Here is a 20,394-nt window from a genome sequence, read left to right as displayed (position 1 = left end):
ATCAATAGTTGATGATTTGGGCTGAGACCTTTCATCAGGACTCTATATCAGGGCTGTTTATTCATTTCTATACATGTTGTTTGCCCTGCACAAAGTTCCTACAGCATTTTGTGTGTGTCTTGCTCAAGACTTCCAGCATCTGCAGAATCTCTTATGTCTCTGTCCAACCCTGAGGTCAGCATCCTCAAGCTCTTTTACCTCCTTTTCAATAATGCTCTTGTAATGAGGTTGGTAATTGGAAGCCATAATACAAGCAAGTTATTCTTTTGCCGCAGTTTCAAATCATTTGCCATTCTGAGCTCCGTTCCTGATCTGTAAGCATCTGCAAACCTCAAGGAAGGACATTTGCTTCAGGCTGTGAATCAGGAAACTGGATAAAAGTGATCAACTGCCTTTAGCCCCACATAACAATTTTAAATTATTTTAATAATGTTTCAGAAGATGTTGCAGTGTAAAATAGGTATGCTTGAGTAATTTTAAGTGTTGGGAAAAATAATGCTGCAGGTGATAAACTGTTTGGATTGTCTCAGGGCTTAAGAGGATGCTGTTTAGGCCTCAGGCCCGTCCAAGGTTACACTCTGCATGACATTTTGTAACAAATCTATGACCGATGTGACCATGCTGTCATGAATGCCAGTAGAAGACATTCTTTCCGTACTTTCGTCAGGTCATTGACTTCAGGGAAGGGGTGGGGGTGGGGGCTGGTGCGCTGAACACATCCTAACCACGTGCCTGAGAGTGCAAGCCACTGCCCAGAGATGTGAACACAGCTCAGCACGTCAAGAAAACTAGGCTCCCCTCTGTGGGCACTGTCTGCACTTCTCATTGCCTCTGTAAAGCAGCCAGCATAATAGAAGGCCCCCACCCACCCCAGATATTCCTTTTTCTCCGTACTCCCAAAAGCCTAAAAGCATGTACCCCCAGGCTCAAGGACAGCTTCCACCCTACTGCAGTAAGGCTAATGAACAGACCTCTCGTATGATCAGACAGACTACTAACATAGAACCTAGGACACTACAGCACTACACAAGCTCTTCAGCCCACAATGTTGTGCCGACTCTTTAACTTACTCGAAGATCATTCTAACCCTTCACTCCTGCATACCCTCCATTCTTCTCTCATCCATGTGCCCATCTAAGAGTCTCTTAAAAGTCCCAATGTATCTGCCTTTACCACCAGCCCTGGTAGCACATTCCACGCACCCACCACTCTCTGTATAAAAACGAACCTACCTCTGACATCTCCCCCATACCCTCCTCTGATTAACTCAACATTATGCCCCCTCATATTAGCCATTTCCAACCTGGGAAAAAGCCTCTGGCTGTCCACTCTATCAGGTCTTTTTCATCCTCCTTTGCTCCAAAGAGAAAAGCCCTAGCTCGCACAAACCTTCCATCATAAGACATGCTCTCTTGGCATATCCTCTGTGACCTCACAATTAACCTTGCACCTTATTGTCTACCTGCACTGCACTTTCTCTGTAATGGTAACACCATATTCTGCATACTGTTATTGTTTTTCTCTTCTACTATCTCAGTGTGATGAAATGATCTGTATAGCTGGTTTAAAAACACTACATCTCCCTACATGTAACAATAGTATACCAGTTCTTCAACTGCATTGTAGAAATTGATTTCTTAAGTTTGCAACAGCTGGGGGAGGTAGTCAGGATTAGCTCCCAAAGGCGGTGTCTCAAATAGACTCTGACAACCAAGAGGCTCCTGGCCTTCACGTGAGAGCTAGTTACTAAGCCCGGCAGAACCATTTCTACTGACAGCAAAGAGCAAAGGCAAGTTAGTGATGCCCTAAAACCAGTGGGAAAATAGGACTCGTCAGCCGCGGCTGGCAGCTCATCTAGGAGAAGGAAAGCTCTGATCTCAAACCTCCACTGACCTTGTGGCTATACCTACAGATGGGAATGGTTCAGGAGTAAATCCTGAAGACAAATTCGGAGCCAGAGTCCCTTAGGCAGTCCTACATTGAGTTCGATGCTGACTGGTAATTCTTGCAATGCTGAAGGTGCCAAACTGCATTGATCTCTACTGTTCCTTTGAATTCATCAACTGCGTGGAGAAGGGGAACTTGTATGGACAAAAGCTTGCTCGCCATGCTGTACTGCATATTGGTTTGGGTATCATGTAGACAGCAGGGATGCAACATCCTTGGTTGTCGCCAACTAATGGAGGTCCTCACATAGGACTCTCTCTTCAACTATTTGGCTCTGTTACCCTTGGCCGGTTACCCATTTCCACACTCACCGAATTCCTGAGGAAGAAATCTGGGATCAGCTGACACGAAGAGTCTTGGTTGCCAACTCTTGGAAACACATGAATTTCATTGGCAGAGTGAGAAAAGGAAAGTGGTTTTGGAGTGAGAATTTATGTGTACATATGAAGATAGAGGAGGGGATGCCTCTGGTTGTGGTGTACCAGAAAAGCCAGGCAGAAACAACCCTTGGAAGAAACAGGTACAGGTGGGACAGTCCACTAAAAATATCTCCCACAGGGGGAGGGATTCAATCGCTATATAACAACAAAGAAATCCCATGCGATTCAAATCCAGGGAAGCTCGCACCTGTTTTGCACCATGCTCATCACCATCCAATCGGGTGGATAGACGTTCTTGCCGATGAGGTCTTTAAACATGATGAAGGTCTCCATCAGGAAGTCCTGCAAAGACACAAACCAGTCAAAATGGAGTACTGGAACTGGGGGGGTAATAACTCCACTATGAAACAAGGATGCATAATTTAAGGTGTTGGGAGGAAAGCGTAGGATGGATGTCAGAGGTATATCCTTCAGACAGTGAGCATGTCATACGCTGGCAAGGGTGGTGGTGGAGGCAGATACATCAGGGACATTTAGTCAGACCTCCCTCACTGCTTCAATATATTATCTCAGTCACTGCACTGTAAACAATTTAGAACTTTTTTTATAGTCTGTTGCACTGTAAATACATGCTGGTATTATGTGTTTATGTACATTTTATTCCATATCTATACTTCTAACTTTATTTCATATAGTTCTTTATTCAGTATAATTGTTGAATATTGTTCCTTTTGTTGCATGTTGAACCAACAGCGCACAGCAAATTTGTTATCCATCTAAATGTATATGGCAATTAAAGTTGGTCCTTGATTTAATAGACTCTTAGACAGGCACATAGATGCCAGAAAAATGGAGGGCAACGTGGGAGGAAGTGGTTAAATTGAAAGTAGGATAGGTTAAAGGGTCAACACAATTTGTGGACCGTAGGGCCCCTACTGCATTGTAGTGTTCTGTGATATGCATCAGACTTCCGAAGGGAATATTCAAAGTTTAAAGTAAATCTATTATCAAAGTACATATGTGTAACCAGGCTTTTATATGGTCTAACCATGGATGGCATGAACTCAGATGGCCAAAGGGCCTGTTTCTCTGCTGTATCTCTCTCACCTCTATGAGTGCCAACAGTGATATTCAAAGCTCCCTCTAGATTTTTTTTTAATAATTCTGCAGACCAACCATTGCTCTCAGCAGGAAATTTTTACACAGCTTGAAAACTGCATGGCACTTTAAATGCTTTACTGTAATATGCATACTATGATTATGTAGAATGAAAATTGAAAAATCACATACTTTTGATTTTATTTATTAATTGAAGGGTATAATGACATACAGTATAACAAAGAAAATCTTTCATGTTTTCTAAACTTTCTGTCTTTATTCCAGCTGGGCAGCAACAAAGTCTATGTGCACGGGGGCATTTCAGTTACTGTGTGGCTGCGCACCGCACAGCTTAGAACAGTGGTGATGATAATTAGTACTGCTATTTCAACACAGAATTCACAAACTCACAAATCCCTGTGAATGACCCATTTAGATTTTTACAGGGAACAGAGACTAGTATCTTCATTCCACTTTACCAACTTTACTCTTGGGTACCGAACGCTTCTGATTAATTTTAGCATGTGTTGAACTTTTGCATAGAGTTGCTGCTGGGGAAGAATTGAAATTTAATTTAAAGGACAAATCCCCACAGAAGGATACACATGAAGAAAGTGCAGTGCTTTCTGTCTGTATTAACTGTGGGACGGGGAAGATATACAGTAAATATACAGGGCTTCAAGGTCAATTTAGTTAATATGTCATACAGCACAGAAACAGGCCAGTTGCCCAACCACATCCAAGTTGTCTATTGCATCTATCTATATTGAGTCCATTTATCAGCATTATGCCACATACAATGGAATCACTTTCAAGAATTCTTCATCTCATTTTCTCGATAATTATTCAGAATAAGAATCAGAATCAGGTTTACATCATGAAATCTGTTGTCTTTGTGGCAGCAGCACAATGCAATACATAACAATAAGGAAAAATGTGGATTACAGGATATATATATATAACTACTTAAAAAAAAGTAGTGCAAAATAAAAATAAATAAAGTAGTGAGGGAATGTTCATGGGTTCAAAGTCCATTTAGAAATTGGATGGGAGAGTGGAAGAAGCTGTTCCTGAATCATTGAATGTGTGCCTTCAAGCTCCTGTACCTCCTCCCTGATGGTAATAATGAGAAGACGCCATGGCCATGTCCTGGGTGATAGGGGTCCTTAATGATGGATGCCTCCTTTTTAAGGCATCGCTCCTTGAAGGTGTTCTGGATACAACAGAAGCTAGTGCCCATGATGGAGCTTCTTTCAATCCTGTGCAGTAGCCAACTCCACCTCGCAGCCTCTCCCCTCACCATACCAGATGGTGATGTAGCCTGTTAGAATGCTCTCCATGGTACAGCTGTAGAATTTGTCAGTGCCTTTGATGACATACCAAATCTCCTCACACTCCTAATGAAATATAGCTGCTGAGGTGCCTTCTTTGTAGCTGCATCAATATGTTGGACCCAAGATAGATCCTCAAAGATATTGATTATTTATTTATTATTGTAACGCACTATAAGGTTTCACTGCTAATGTAATGACCTCTCTGTAATGTTTCACTGCTAAGGTAATGGTTTTTCTGTAGCACCAATGTTTGTGTTATGACTAGAGATAATGGGGGCTTTGGAACGTATGCTAGCCAATGAGCGGGATGTTGTTCTTTCTTGTGGGTCTGGAAGCATGGATTTCATTGTCTTTTGCCAGGGAGAGATGAAGAAAGAAGACGTGAATGGACAGAGTTGGTAGACCACCGGACAGAGTGGAGGTGGAGTGAGGGTCTGCGGGTCAGCTACGCTTGGAGGAGGTCAACGGGGAACAAATGAGCACAACTGTGAGCTTCAGCGTTGGGCATTAGACTGTTTCATGAGAATGGGCACTTTTCTTTTTTTTTGTTTCTTAACTAACCATACAGTCAAAATTAAGAATTATAAAGCTCAATTGTTCAATTGCATACTGTGTACTGTTTATTATTTTGTGGTACTGATTTGCAACAGGGGACACGTTGCACAGCATTCACCCAAACAAGATTTCTTAACTTTGCCCTGACCAAGAGCTGCCTTCTCCTAGATTAAGCCGCTAGCCAAACTGAGAGTTACAATTGTGGGGGCTCGTCTGGGATTGATTTAGTTGGATGCTGTGTGATTACCCTGAGCATTGAACAGTGGGCTAGATAGTTGTACACCGGATGAATTGTTAATTCACCTGGTTAGTACTGTTAAAGTTGCAGCTGCTGGACGGAGGTTTGATGAAATGGCTGGCACAGTGCCTTTTTTAAATGCAGACTAGTGCTGACATAGTGGTAGAAGAGATTTAAAAGACAAGGGTTTTATCATTTCTGAGGAGTGAGGGGAAGGAGTGGTTGGATTTGGAATATCTAATTTGTCCTTGTCCCCCGGTGAAGAGTGAGAATTCTGAGTTAGTATCTGCCCTTAACTTTCCATTGAATAAATGGAAAAATGCCCAGATTCAATGTCCCAGCTAAGGTAGGCTCTGCCTATTCTCTGTAATAACGTCCACCCCCAAAGGGGAAGAGGAGTATGTGATTTGGGCGGAGCAGACCTCTCAGTTGTTAGATGAGTGGCAGTGCTCTGATAATGTAAAGCAACAGAGATTGGTTGAAACTTTGAATGGGCGAGCCACTGACGTTGTGAGAGCTGTCAGGTTAAAATATCCAGTAGCGACAGCTGTTGATTATCTGCAAGCACTGGACAATGCTTTTGGTCCGACTAGAAGACCAATGGAGCTCATGCTGGGGTTTCAGAACATGCGTCAGGAGAAGGGGGAGAAAATTTCTACTTTTATTTTTCAGCTAGAGAGGCAGCTAAATTGCTTGCAGCACAGAGGGGTCATTCAGAACTCTGAGGTGGATCAGTTAAGAATAGACCAGTTAGCCAGGGGCGCCCAGTCTCATGACCTGATTGCTTGGGGTCTCCGACAGACTCATAAAATGCACCCACCCATCCATCTTTTGTTGAGCTGCTCAGAGAGGTACGGGAGGAGGAGAACGAGGCAGAGGCGTGGGAGGCCTCTGTCAGCAGGGTACAGTTCCCTGAGGGGAAGTGACCATGGATAGCCTCCCAGGAGTGGTAGAGGAGATTATGGCAGAGTTGAGAATGGAGATGTTTCCGCTGTTATCAGCAGGTGTGAACCCTCATTGATGGAGCTGTTCGGGGGCAGATCCCTTAAGGGGATGAACAATGTGGAGGGCTGCTGGCAGCAGGTGTCATGCGAGAAAGAGAGTGAGCCCCCGGGTACCTCAGCAGAGAGAGTGGTTGGGAAAAGATTGAGGAGATTCAGTGAGGGAATGGCCTGGAGTCTCAGGAGGAACACGTTCCTAGTGTTATGAGTGATGGACAGACCTGATGGAAATGGGTGCAGAGTTAACCATTCCCCAACCCCCCCCCCCCCGAGAACTATGAACTATTGTTGTTGCTATGCTGCTAATGAGAGAGAGGGATTAAGCACAGAGGCAGGAACATCTGCTACAGATAAGAGGGAGAGAGAGACTGTTGATCTATTGTATTTTGACTCTTCCTGGATTATTTACCTTTCACTACAAGGACTCTACTTTGCTTGTTAGCATTCCTCAGGAGACAGCAGGAGTGGCCTGATTTGATAGACACGGTCATTCAGAGTTGACAGATGGCTGAGACTCCGTGAGTAGGGATAAAAGACAGGTCTGGGGAGACACCCTTCAGACACACCAGTGGACACTGACTGAGTGTTGTGAACCCACAGGAAGGTGGGGGCTTTGGAGACCGAATCAGGAGATCGGTCAATAAAGCTCACAGTGTTATGGCGGGGCCGGTGGGGACTTGTGTGTGTGTCCACTCATGCCAGAGTGACGAGTCCACCACAGAAGAACAGTCTAGCTGAAGAACGGAGGGGTCATAGCTGAATGGCCACTACGACCCGACGGAATCAGAAAGCAACAGAAGGTTTGCCTGTTGCAGCTGTTACATCTCTCTCTCTCTCTCTCTCCAACGATTACAACACAACAACCATAACTACCTCAACACGCATGTATGAACTGAACTGAACTTTATACTTTTCTATGACAATTCATTTACCCTAGACATCGACAGAGCTGTTATCAAGATGTGATAACAACATATTTGGAAAGAGGTGAAAGGATCGGACAAAGTCAGCATGGATTTGTGAAAGGAAAATCATGTCTGACGAATCTTATAGAATTTTTTGAAGATGTAACTAGTAGAGTGGACAGGGTATATTTAGATTTTCAAAAGGCTTTTGACAAGGTCCCACACAGGAGATTAGTGTGCAAACGTAAAGCACATATTGGGGGTATGGTATTGATGTGGATAGAGAATTGGTTGGCAGATAGGAAGCAAAGAGTGGGAGTAAATGGGACCTTTTCAGAACTGCAGGCAGTGACTAGTGGGGTACCGCAAGGCTCAGTGCTGGGACCCCAGTTGTTTACAATATATATTAATGATTTAGACGAGGGAATTAAATGCAGCATCTCCAAGTTTGCGGATGACATGAAGCTGGGCGGCGGTGTTAGCTGTGAGGGGGATGCTAAGAGGATGCAGGGTGACTTGGATAGGTTAGGTGAGTGGGCAAATTCATGGCAGATGCAATTTAATGTGGATAAACGTGAGGTTATGCACTTTGGTTGGAAGAACAGGAAAACAGATTATTATCTGAACGGTGGCCGATTAGGAAAAGGGGAGGTGCAACGAGACTTAGGTGTCATTGTACACCAATCATTGAAGGTGGGCATGCAGGTACAGCAGGCGGTAAAAAAGGCAAATGGTATGTTGGCATTCATAGTAAAAGGATTTGAGTACAGGAGCAGGGAGGTTCTACTGCAGTTGTACATGGCCTTGGTGAGACCACACCTAGAGTATTGTGTGCAGTTTTGGTCCCCTAATCTGTGGAAAGACATTTTTGCCATAGAGGGAGTACAGAGAAGGTTCACCAGATTGATTCCTGGGATGCCAGGACTTTCATATGAAGAAAGATTGGATCAACTAGGCTTATACTTACTGGAATTTAGAAGATTGAGGGGGGATCTTATTGAAAAATATAAAATTCTAAAGGGATTGGACAGACTAGATGCAGGAAGATTGTTTCCGATGTTGGGGAAGTCCAGAATGAGGGGTCACAATTTAAGGATAAAGGGGAAGCCTTTTAGGACCGAGATGAGGAAAAACTTCTTCATACAGAGAGTGGTGAATCTGTGGAATTCTCTGCCACAGGAAACAGTTGAGGCTGGTTCATTGGCTATATTTAAGAGGAAGTTAGATATGGCCCTTGTGGCTAAAGGGATCAGGGGGTATGGAGAGAAAGTGGGTACAAGGTTTTGAGTTGGATGATCAGCCATGATCATACTGAATGGTGGTGCAGGCTTGAAGGGCCGAATGGCCTACTCCTGCACCTATCTTCTAAGTTTCTATGAGCTTGTTTATTATTGCTTATTATTATTCCTACACTTTTAGGTTTATTACTGCTAACTTGTTTTATATGTATATTTGCATTTTTGATACTGTATCGTGTAGTTTACTAATAAACACCTTTAGTTTTGGTACCACCAGACTGCAATGGATACTTCTATTTTTGCTGGTCTGACACCCAGCTACGGGGTATGTAACACCAGCAATGTACCAAGGAACCCCCGAAAGAGAAAGGCCCAATTCCTGAAGGCTTAGTGGGATCATGCTCCAGTGTGTCGCTATGGATGGAGGGTATTTATGCTAAAGCCATACCCAACACTGGGTTGCAGGTCACGTTGCTGTACTGTTTGTTTACAACCGGTATCTGAAGCATTTACCATTAACTCTGTTCAGGGCACTGGAGATCTGGGGAGTTAGTGCTAGTGATTATCCAGACGACGGTTATTTGTCAGTGAAGTTGGAGTTCTTGGAGGCTGATGTGGGGGTGTCTGAGGTCCTTGAGACATTAATGCTTGTTTCTCTGGACCCTGTTGAGAAGGGCAGCATTTCAATTCTGGTGGGGACCAACACCCCTCTTGTGAGGAGGCTCGTGACGGCTTGCAAGGAGAAAACTCGAGAAGCTTTCTGAGAATGTTGTCCGTTCACACGGCATTTCAAGCTGCTTTTGAGGAAGTGCGTGGCTGAATTGGGCCAGATACCGAATTTGGACGAGGGAATGTGTGGCTCACCCAGTCAAACCCAATGGTGATATGGCCCAGGGAAGTAGCAAGAGTGATGGGGGGCCCCAAATTCCCCATAGTGCTATGTTGGGCACGTAGTCTCACGACATGGAGTAGCTACATCCAGCTAAGATAGAGGCGGTGACCACTTGGCCAAGTCTGCAGACTGTGAGCGCTCTGTGCTCGTTCCTTGGGTTCAGCGGTTACTATCAGAAATTCGTGAAGGGCTACGCCAATGTGAGTCACCCATTGAATCAGCTTCTGTGTGGTTACCTTCCCTTGGGGAAGAAAGGGAGGGGGTTAAAGGACAGGAGGGTGGAGAGTACCTTACCCTGTTGAAGCCCTTTCCCTTGCTGAAGGAGCTGCTGACCCAGGCACCGGTGCTGGCTTTTGCAGACCCTTGATTGCCGTATGAACTGCACACAATGCCAGCCGAGGGGGTTTAGGGGGCATCCTGTATCAGGATCAGGGCACCGAGTTGAGAACCATTGCATTTGTCAGCCGGAGTCTGTTGCCCTCCGAGAAAAATTTCCCATGTACAAGGTGGAATTCCGGGCATTGAAATGGGCGATGGTGGATAAGCTGAGAGACTACTTCTATGGGGCAAGTTTGAGGTGAGGACAGACAACAACTAAATTATATCCTGACCTCGGTGAAACTGGATGCCACAGGCCATCGATGGTTGGCAGACTTGTCTACCTATGATTTCAGCCTGAAGTACCAGCCCGGAACCCGGAACATTGATGCTGATGCTTTATCCTGAAGGGTGCATGAGGGACTAGTCAGAGATGAGGAGTGGGAGAGTGTTCCTGCCCCAGGGGTGAAGGCGTGTCAATTTGGCATCACCGGGAAGGCAGAGGGAAAGGAGGGGCAGGAGTGAGCAGTGGATCAATTGGGAGCTTCTGAAGACACCATTCCCCAAGTTTACTGTAACCTGACAGCTCTGAAGACAAATCAGCTGCCAGAATTGTGTTCTGGGGTAGTGGCAGCTGCTCAGTGAGACAACAGGGGCATCAGAATCATTTGGTCAGTGGTCAAAAAGGGAGACATGGCTCAGGCAGAGAAGACAAAATGTGTGGCTGTGCCCTCATTACTGAGAGAATGACCTCGGTTGGAGTTGCAGAACCAGGATGTTGTACCGGGTCACATCACCACCGGACCGACCTCACTGTTGCCGGCTGGTTCTGTCCGAGAATTATCGGAGGATTATGTTGAAGTCACTACATGATGATTCTGGACATTTGGGGATGGAAAAGACCTATGGATCGCTCAAGAGACTGGTTCTAATGGCCCCGAATGAAGTCAGAGGTTGAAGAATACTACAAGTCATGCGTTCCCTGCATACAGTGGAAGACCCTGCCTATGGGGGCAGCTCCCTTGTCCCACTTGCAGAGTGCAGGGTCCCTGGACCTGGTGTGTATGGATTTCCTGTCAAGAGAACCCGATGCCAGCAACACAGTGAATGTCAGTCATCATGGACCACTACACCAGATATGGACAGGCTTTTCCTACCAAGGACCAGAGGGTGTTCACGGTAGCCAAAGTGTTATTGGAGAAGTATTTCATTTATTATGGCTTTCCCAGGTGAATACAGTGATCAGGGATGGGATTTCGAGAGCAGACTCATCCATGAGATACTGGGTATGCTTGGAGTTGAGAAGGACCAGGCTCTATCATCCACAGGGAGATCCCCAGCCCGAGTGGTTTAATTGGCCTTGCTAAACATACTCAGGACCTTAGAGATCAGCAAAAAGAGTAGATGGAGTTGACATATTGGGCATCTGGTTCACAGTTACAACTGTACCTGAAATGAAGCTACCGGGTACTCGCCATACTACCTGATGTTTGGGCGCAAGGCAAGGTTGCCTATTGAGCTTTGTTTTGGGACTGACGAGGGTGACTTACCACCGAAAACTTATCTGACGTATGTGTTTGACCTGAGAAGGGAACAGAAAAGAGCTTATGAATTAGCTGATGTCATGGCTGCCAAGCAGAATGAGGGAAATAAGAAGAGGTATGATCAAAAGGTGAGGTTCTCCCAACTCCTGCGGGAGACCGAGTCCTCATCAGGAATTTGGGGTTACCTGGGGAACACAAATTGGCGGACTGCTGGGTGGCTAAGCCCTATGTGGTAGAGAGTCAAATGCCAAACTTACCAGTATTCCGGGTGAAACCAAAGGATGGGAATGGGCCTGTCAAGATTCTCCATCAGAACCACTTACTGCCCCGGGACAAAAGGAGCAGGTAGACTCAGAGCCCAACTTGGAGCCTACACCTACTCGGAGGACTCTGTGGAAATGCGAGACGACTGCAGGGCCCGCAGCAGGAGAGGTTAGGCCAGCCCCCAATGCATTGGGGTGATAGATAAGTTTGTGGCTTAAGGTAGAAGGAGTTGAGTTCTTAACTTCAAACTTTCTGCATAATCACTCAAAGAGCTGACCTGCTTGTGTATGTAACAAGAGCTGTATAACTCATTTCCTTGTACCCTAGGCCACAAGCTTATCAATCACCCATCTGTGGACACTTTCTGGAGCTCCAAGATCTGTATGGTCCACAACCGCTGGACTAAGTGTGTAAATGTAGGAGGGGACTATGTTAAAAAAATAAATGTGCTAGGTTTTCTAAAATTGACTCCTTCTACCTTAGGCCATGAACATATCAATCACCCATTGTACTTTGGTAATAGTCTCAATTTGAACTTTGATTAAGTTCTCAATGATGCTCCTGTTTACATCAATAATGCTAAAGACGAGAGAGTTGAAAGCTTCAAGGTCAGAGGAGAATCACCATCACCAATCACCTGTACTGGTCCAACCATCACAGTCAAGAAAACTCCCCAGCCCCTCATCTTCCTGAGGAAGCTAAAGAAATTCGACATGTCCCTTTTGACCCTCAACCAATTTTTATCAATGCACCAGAGAAATCCAATTGCACAACAGCTCGGTGCGTCAACTGCTCTGCCCAAGACCACAAGAAACTGCAAAGAGTTGTGGAGACAACTCAGCACATCACATAAACTACCCTCTCCTCTATAGCGTCTATCTAGTCTTCTCGAAGCTTTAATAAAACAGCTGGTATAATCGAAGAACCAACCCACCCCAGATATTCTCTCTTCTCTGTGCTCCAAACTGCTGGTGTGAAATTTGACGCTCCTGTACCTCCTTCCTAATGGCAACAAGAAGTGAGCAAGGTCTGGGGAAATATGTAGGGAATCCCCATCTATTCCCGACACATTCATATGCTTCTTAAATGCTTCCATTATATTTTCCTCCACCACCACCCCAGGCAGTGCATTTCATGTATTCACCACTCTCTGTGTTAAAAAAACAAACCATCAGGTTCCTGAACCAGCATGGATAACTTCACTGAACTAATCTCTGAACTGATTCCACAATCTACAGACTCATTTTCAAGGATCCTTCAACTCATATTCTCAGTATTATTTATATTTCCCTACAAAAGGACTACAACCCTGTCTTGGTTTGGAGGCTTGCGTGAATCAATGACCCAGAGTGCTTTGTTGGCTGGAGTCAGGGCTTTATGCTTTGGTTCTTGCTAGGGTCACCCATGCAAACAAGTTAAAGGGTAGAGGCCAGACTAAGAGTGGTTCACCTGTCCTCCAGGTTCAGGAGTTCAGCTCAGGACTAACAACCCTGACTGGTAGAACAATATTGTTACAGAAACAGCAATGAAGAATCATTCCATATCTGAGCGCGATGGTATTCCTGAGCTCCATGCGGGACATGCACGACTGACAGAGCTGAAAACTGAAAGGAAGCTACTGACATGATGAAGGAAGCCCTGAACACCACCAGAGTTGGTGGACCTTTATTGCTGCCTTAAGCACCAATAGTGTAACAGGCAATAAGAAAAGATTTAGATTTCATTTGCACATTGGCTGTTTATCAGTCTTTGTTTATGTATAGTTTTCATAAATTCTTTTGTATTTCTTTATTTTCCTGCATGTGCCTGCAAGAAAATAAATCGCAAGGTAGTATATTGTGACATACAGGATACATACTTTGATAATAAATTTACTTTGAAATTTTACTTTAAATACACGCCACAAATCTCCTTTGAACCTATCACCTCTGACCTTAATTGCATGCCCTCTAGTGTTAGGCATTCTAGTGAACCCCTCCAAAACCTCCACATCATTCCTATAATGGGGCAACCAGAATTGAATGCAATACTCCTGATGTTGCCTAATCAGAGATTTAGCACTCAAGTTGTTAAATAAAGAGACCAAATCCAATCTATAATGCGAAATGCATCCAAACTCTACTTAATCTTTTTGTCTATACAAGGCAAATCAAATCCATTCTGTAATGACTTTGATATGTGCACACACGTGTTTGTGTGTTCAACTTATTGTGTAATTCTATTTTAAGGAGTCATTATCCCCTTCTGCTTATTGCATATGATGCAGTTTTTCCAATGATATTCTAATTTGACTCTCTTCCTTAAGATACTCCTTCTATCTGGCCCACTGTTTCACAGCCTGTCTAAGTTAAGACAGCATGTTGAGAACTTGGCTCTGTGAAAACAAGCACAGAATACAAAGAGATGATGGCTGCTCTGACCCTCTTTATAAATCTCTGTTCAGACTGGCCCACAGCATCTCAAACCACTGAGGATGACAAGGGTAACAAACATAGAGAAAGAGCATTGCCTGTAGATCCGACGCCCAGACACAAACTAATCAGGCCAGGAAATATATCACTAGTCCTTCATTGCTGTTGCTTCTAAATGCTGGAACTCCCTCCTCACCAGCAGTGCAGCAGATCTAGAAGGTCCATTCACCAAAACTTTCTTAAGGGAGACCAGCAATGGGGTAATCACATTTTGACATAGAACACTACTGCTCAGTACAGACCCATTATGTTGTGCCGACTATTTAACCTACTCTAAAATCAATCTAACTCTTCCCTCCTTATCTATTTGTCATCCATGTGCCTATCTGAGAATATCTCAAATGTCCCTAATATAATTGCCTCTACCACTAGACCTGGTAGCACATTGAATGTACTCATCAATCTTTGTATGAAAGAATTACCGGTGACATCCCCTCCCCATACTTACCTCCAATCATCTTAAAATTATACTCCCTTCGTATTAGCCATTTTAGCTCTGGGAAAAAGGCTCTGGCTTCCATTAAATCTATGCCTCTTATTGTTCTGTGTACCTCTATCAGTTTGCCTCTCATATTCCTTCATTCCAAAGAGAAAGATCCTAGCTCGCTCAACCTATCCTCACAAGACATGCTCTCCAATCGAGGCAGCATCCTGGCAAATCTCATCTGCTCTCTCTTTAAAGATTCCACATCCTCCCTATAATGAGGTATCCAAAACTGAACACAATATTCCAGGTGTGGTCCAGCTGGGTTTTATAGAGCAGCAACATTACCTTGTGGCTCTTGAACCACTGAAGGCCAAAACAGTATAGGCCTTCTTCACAAGCCTTTCAACCTGCGTTGCAACTTTAAGGGACCCATGGGTATGAACCCTAAGATCCCTCCCAAGTCAACCCACACTGCTATGAATCTAGCCATTAACTCTGCTAATAATCTTATCATTAGCCACTAAGATTCTAACCATGAGCTCTATGTTCATCCTTCCAGCTTGATTTTTTCCAGATTGAATTCCATCTGCCAACAACTGTAATGCTAGGTTCTGCATTCTGTTATTGCTCTCCTGATGTACTAGCATGATGAAACGATTTGTATGGGTGGCATGCAAAACAAAGGCTGTCCTTGATAGTGACATCCACATCCTCTCAGTCGATACGTACAGAGAGTTTGATCACTGCTCTTTGAAAGGCTGTCAACACCTTAAAGCATTTAGGATTACCAGGATCAATCTAATATATAAACCTGGGATTACTCTTCTTTAAGCAGGAAAGATAAAAGGAAAATTTTATAAATGTGTTCAAAATTATGGGTTTTTAATACTTCTTGAACTGATGGGTTGGTAAACAGACTGTAAGTGCTTCTTCAAGATTGTGAACGGAAAAGATCTGCAAAAGTTAACTTAGGTCCCAAAAAGATAGAAATTGTCTAAATTTCACTGGGAATGGCAGAGACATTGATCAAATATTTTGGTTGTGTTCATGAAAGAAAACACAGAAAACATGCCTGAAGTAGCATATTTCTGAACAGTCAAAGTTCACAAAGTCCAAAGTAAAAGTACGTACACGTTACCATATGCAAACCTGAGATTCATTTCCTTGCGGGCTTTCACAGTAAATCCAAGATACACAATAGAATCAATGAGAGACCGCACCCAATGTACAAAAGACAACAAACTGCAAATACATTCAGAGTCTGCCCCTACCATAAGCCCGGGATGAAGGCCAGATCAGAGGCATTCAAGTCTGGCGACCAAGAAAGTTACAAGAGATCCAGGTACAGTCTCCGGAAAGCCATCTCATAATGCCAAGTGGCAATTTGGGACTAAATTTCAATCAATGAAGCATGCTCAACAGTTGTGGCAGGTATGGCAGGGCTTGAATGCTATCACCTCTTAAAAACTGAAATCATTTGACATGGGCAACAACAGGGCTTCGCTTCCAGATGAGCTCAATGCCTTCTCTGCTCTACGACCTCCAGTAGAACTCCCACAGCTCCCAATGATCCTGTGATTTCAATCTTTGAATTCGAAATGAGAGCATGAGAAAAGAGTGAATCCATGGAGAGCATCTGGCCCAGATGGGTGCCTGGCTGAATGCTAAAGACCTGTGCTGAGCAACTGGCTGGAGCGTTCACTGAGATCTTTAACCTCTCGCTTCGACAGTGTGATGTACCCACCTACTTCAAGTAGGCTTCAATTATTCTGGTGCCTAAGAGTACATGGTAACCTGACTCAATGACTATCATCCAGTAGCAATTACTTCCACAGTGATGAAGTGTTTTGAGAAGTTGTTGATGAAAGAAATCAACTCTTGCCAGAAAAGCAACTTGGACCTGCTCCAATTTGTCCACCAGCACAACTAATTCACAACATATGCCATTTCATTGGCTTTACACTCAAACTTGGAAAATCTGGACAGCAAAGATGTATACATCAGGATGCTCTTTATGGACATAGCTTGGCATTCAATACCATCATCCCCTCAAAACTAATCAATAAACTTCAAGATCTTGGGCCTTAATACCTCCTTGTGCAATTGGATCCTTGATTTCCTTACTTGCAGACCTCAGTCAGTTTGGATTGGCAACAACATCCCCTCCACAACCTCCAACAGCAGAGCTATGTCACAAGGCTGTGTGCTTATCCCCTGTTCTACATGATTTACACTTATGAATGTGTGGCCAAGTACAGCTTGAACACCATTTTCAAGTTTGACGACGACAGTCATGGGCCGAATCAAAGGTGGTAACGAATCAGCCTGTTGGAGGGAAATTGAAAATCGGGCTGAGCGGTGTCACAACAACAACCTCTTACACAATGTCAGCAAGACCAAGGAGGTGATTATTGACCTCAGGAGGAGGAAAGCAGAGGTCCATGAACCAGTCCTCATCTGGGGATCAAAGATGGAGCGGGTCAGCAACGTTCAATTCTTTGGTGTTATCCTTTTGGAGGACCTGTCCTGGGCCCAGCACGTAAGTGCCATTACAAAGAGAGCCCAGCAGTGCTTCTACTTCCATAGACGTTTGCAAAGATTCAATATGACTTCAAAAACTTTGACAAACTTCCATAGAGATGCGTGGTGGAGCGTGTATTTACTGGCTGCATCACAAGCTGGTATGGAAACACTTTGAATGGAAAATCCGACAAAAGGTAGTGGAATCAGCCCAGTCCATTACGGGTGAAGTCCTCACCACCACTGAGCACATCTATATGAAACATTGTCACAGGAAAGCAGCATCCATCATCAGGGGAACCCGCCACCCAGGACTTGCTCTCTTCTTGCTGCTGTCACCAGGAAGAAGGTGCAGGAGTGTCAGGACACATACCAGGTTATTAGCCTTTGAACTAGAAGGGATAAATTCATTTAACTTCACTTGCCCCATCACTGAACTGTTCCCATAACCTAAGGACTCACTTTTAATGACTCTTAATTTTATGTGTGCGATATTTATTGCTTATTTATTATTATTATTATTTCTTTTTAATTTTATTTTAATAGTTTCTTTTTTTGTACTGCTACTGTAAAACATCAACTTTCATAACGTATGTCAGTGATAATAAACAAGAGATTCTGAGAAGCTGGAAATCCAGAGATGCACCAAAACAATGGCGAGCACTGATGAAAATTTTCAGCCCAAAATGTTGACTGTTTATTCCCTCCATAGATGCTGCCCGACCTGTTGAGTTCCTCTAGCATTTCATGTGTTGTTTCAGATTTCCAGCATCTGTAGAATCTGTGTTTAGGGGATCGAGACAGATTAAGTGAATTGGCCTTAATATGTCCAGTGGAATATACTTTAAAAAAAGTTGTCATTCACTTTGGGAGAAAAAAATAGAGGCGGAGAGTATTTGATCTACATTGAGAGACTGTACGGTGTAATTGTTCAGAGGAACCTGGTTGTCCTTGTACCCAGATCACTGGAAACTAACAGTCAAGTTCAAAGCAATTATGAAGGCAAATATTCTGCTGGCCTTTGCTCTGGCAGGAACTGAATGTAAGTGTGCAGGTGACTAGATCCAATTACAGAAAGCCACAGTCGGATCTCAGCTGCAATGCCGCAAGCAAGCCTAGCCACCCCAGCTAAGGAATAAAATACCTGGGACAGAATGAAGTACAGTGCAGGTACTTCAGATTAAGTTTTGGTGTGAAGGGGGTTGAGTCATCATATAAAGAAGTTATGGAGATAATACCATCTTGAGTTTTAAGGAATGACAGGTAATGTCATAAAACTTATGGAATTTTTATAAGACCACAAGACAGAGGAGGAGAATTAGGCAATACAGCCCATCAAGTCTGTTCCATACCATTACCATGGCTCATTTATTATCCCTCTCAATCCCATTCTCCCGCCTTCTCTACATAACATTTGATGTCCTTACCAATAAAGAACTTAACAACCTCCTCTTTTTATATATATCAAATGATTTGGCCTCCACAGTTATCTGTGGAAATGAACTCTGCAGTTTCATCACCCCCTAGCTAAAAAAAATCCTTTTAATCTCTGTTCTAAATTGATGTTTTTCCATTCTGAGGTTGTTCCCTCTGGCTCTAGACTCTCCCACTGTAGGAAACATCCTCTCCATGTCCACGCTACCTAGGCTTTTCAATAGGTTTCAAGAAGATCCCACCTCCACCCCCCATTCATCAAGCTCCAGTGAGTACAAGCCCAGAGCCATCAAATGCTCCTCAAATGCTGACCGTTTCATTCCCAGGATTACTGTTGTGAACCTCCTCTGCACAATCTCTCTCGGGCATATTTTATTTACTTAGTGATACAGCACGGCAACAGGCCCTTCCAGCTCAATGAGCCCTCACTGCCCATTTATACTCATGTGACAAATTAACCTATTAACCTATCTCTAGAATGTGGGAGGAAACCAGAGCACCCCAAGGAAACCCACACGTCCACGGGGAGAACGTACGGACAGCTGCCGCTGAAATAGTGTTGTGCTAGTCACTGTGCCAGCTTGATAGAACGGATGAAGGAGCCTCAGTCCCTGAATAATCAGTCAGTCGGACGTTCTCGACAGAAGAGTAAATGTCATGTGCAATTCTGCACTCAAGAGGGCTAAGGCGCTCAGTCACCATTTATACTTCAGACTGGGGTCAATAGACTGCTATTAATTAAAGATACTGGGATCGGTTTACTTTTGTCACATGTACCAAGATACAGTGAAAAGCTTGTTTGCATACTATGCATACAGATCAAATCATTGCACAGTGCATTGAGCTTGAACATGGTAAAACAATAAGAATGCAGCATAAGATGTCAAAGCTACTGCAGGTAAATGATAAAAGTGGAAGATTATTAGTGATGTAGATTACAAGGCCAAGAATCCATTTTATTGCACAAGAGGTCCATTCAATGGTCTGATAACAGCAGGACAGAAACAATCCTTGAGCCTGGTGCTATGTGTTTTCACGCTTTTGGATCTTGTGCCTGATTGGAGAGGGGAGAAATGATCAGGGTGGGTGGGGTCTTTGATTATGTTGACTGTTATCCTGAGGCAACAAGAAGTGTCGACAGAGTCCATAGAGGTGAGCCTGCTTTTTGTGGCATGCCTCTCTGTGTCCACAACTATCTGTAGTTTCTTGCAGTCATGTGCAGAGGAGTTGTCATACCAAGCTATAATGCATCAAGACAGGCTGATTTTTATGGTTCATTGATACAAATTGGTCAGAGTTGATGGGGACATCACAGATTTATTTGTTGTTGGCGAGCTTTCATGACCATGACCTGAATGTGGTTGGACCAACAGAGGATTTGCTAATGTTTGCCCTGAGGAACCTGGAGCTCTCAAGCCTCTCAGCTGAAACACCATTGACTTGAACATGTGCACCACCCCCCTGTCTGAAGGATATGACCAGTTTTGTTACTTGGATTGGTGTGACTGCAAGAAAATGGACCCCCACCCCTAACCAAGCCACTCCTCTCACTGTTCCCATCAGGAAGAAAGTGCAGCAGCCTCAGGATCCACAACATCAGGATCAGGAACAACCTCCTTTTTAAGTACACCCAATGACCTGGCCTCCACAGCCACCTGTGGTAGCAGATTTATCATCCTCTGACTAAAGAAATTCCTCCATATCTCTGTTCTAAAGGGATGTCCCTCTATTCTGAGGCTGTGCCCTCTGGTCTTAGACCCACTCATTATAGGAAACATCATCTCCATATCTATTATATCTCGGCCTTCCAACATTCAACATGGTTCAA

At 44.0% G+C, this 20,394-nt stretch overlaps 1 protein-coding gene across 1 annotated transcript in view; it reads right to left on the bottom strand.

Moving 5' to 3' along the window:
• Positions 1-20,394, bottom strand: part of LOC132391940 (dedicator of cytokinesis protein 2-like) — a 1,209,929-nt gene that overhangs the window by 333,291 nt on the left and 856,244 nt on the right. The window contains exon 29 of the mRNA XM_059965744.1: positions 2,575-2,669. Within this exon, the coding sequence (XP_059821727.1) occupies positions 2,575-2,669 (95 nt within the window). The remainder of the gene's footprint in view (positions 1-2,574; positions 2,670-20,394) is intronic.

Source organism: Hypanus sabinus, chromosome 3 (assembly GCF_030144855.1).
Source record: "Hypanus sabinus isolate sHypSab1 chromosome 3, sHypSab1.hap1, whole genome shotgun sequence".
NCBI classification, from domain to species: domain Eukaryota; kingdom Metazoa; phylum Chordata; class Chondrichthyes; order Myliobatiformes; family Dasyatidae; genus Hypanus; species Hypanus sabinus.
The sequence above is the reverse complement of the archived record's forward strand: the minus strand, read 5'-3'. Positions and strand labels throughout refer to the sequence as shown.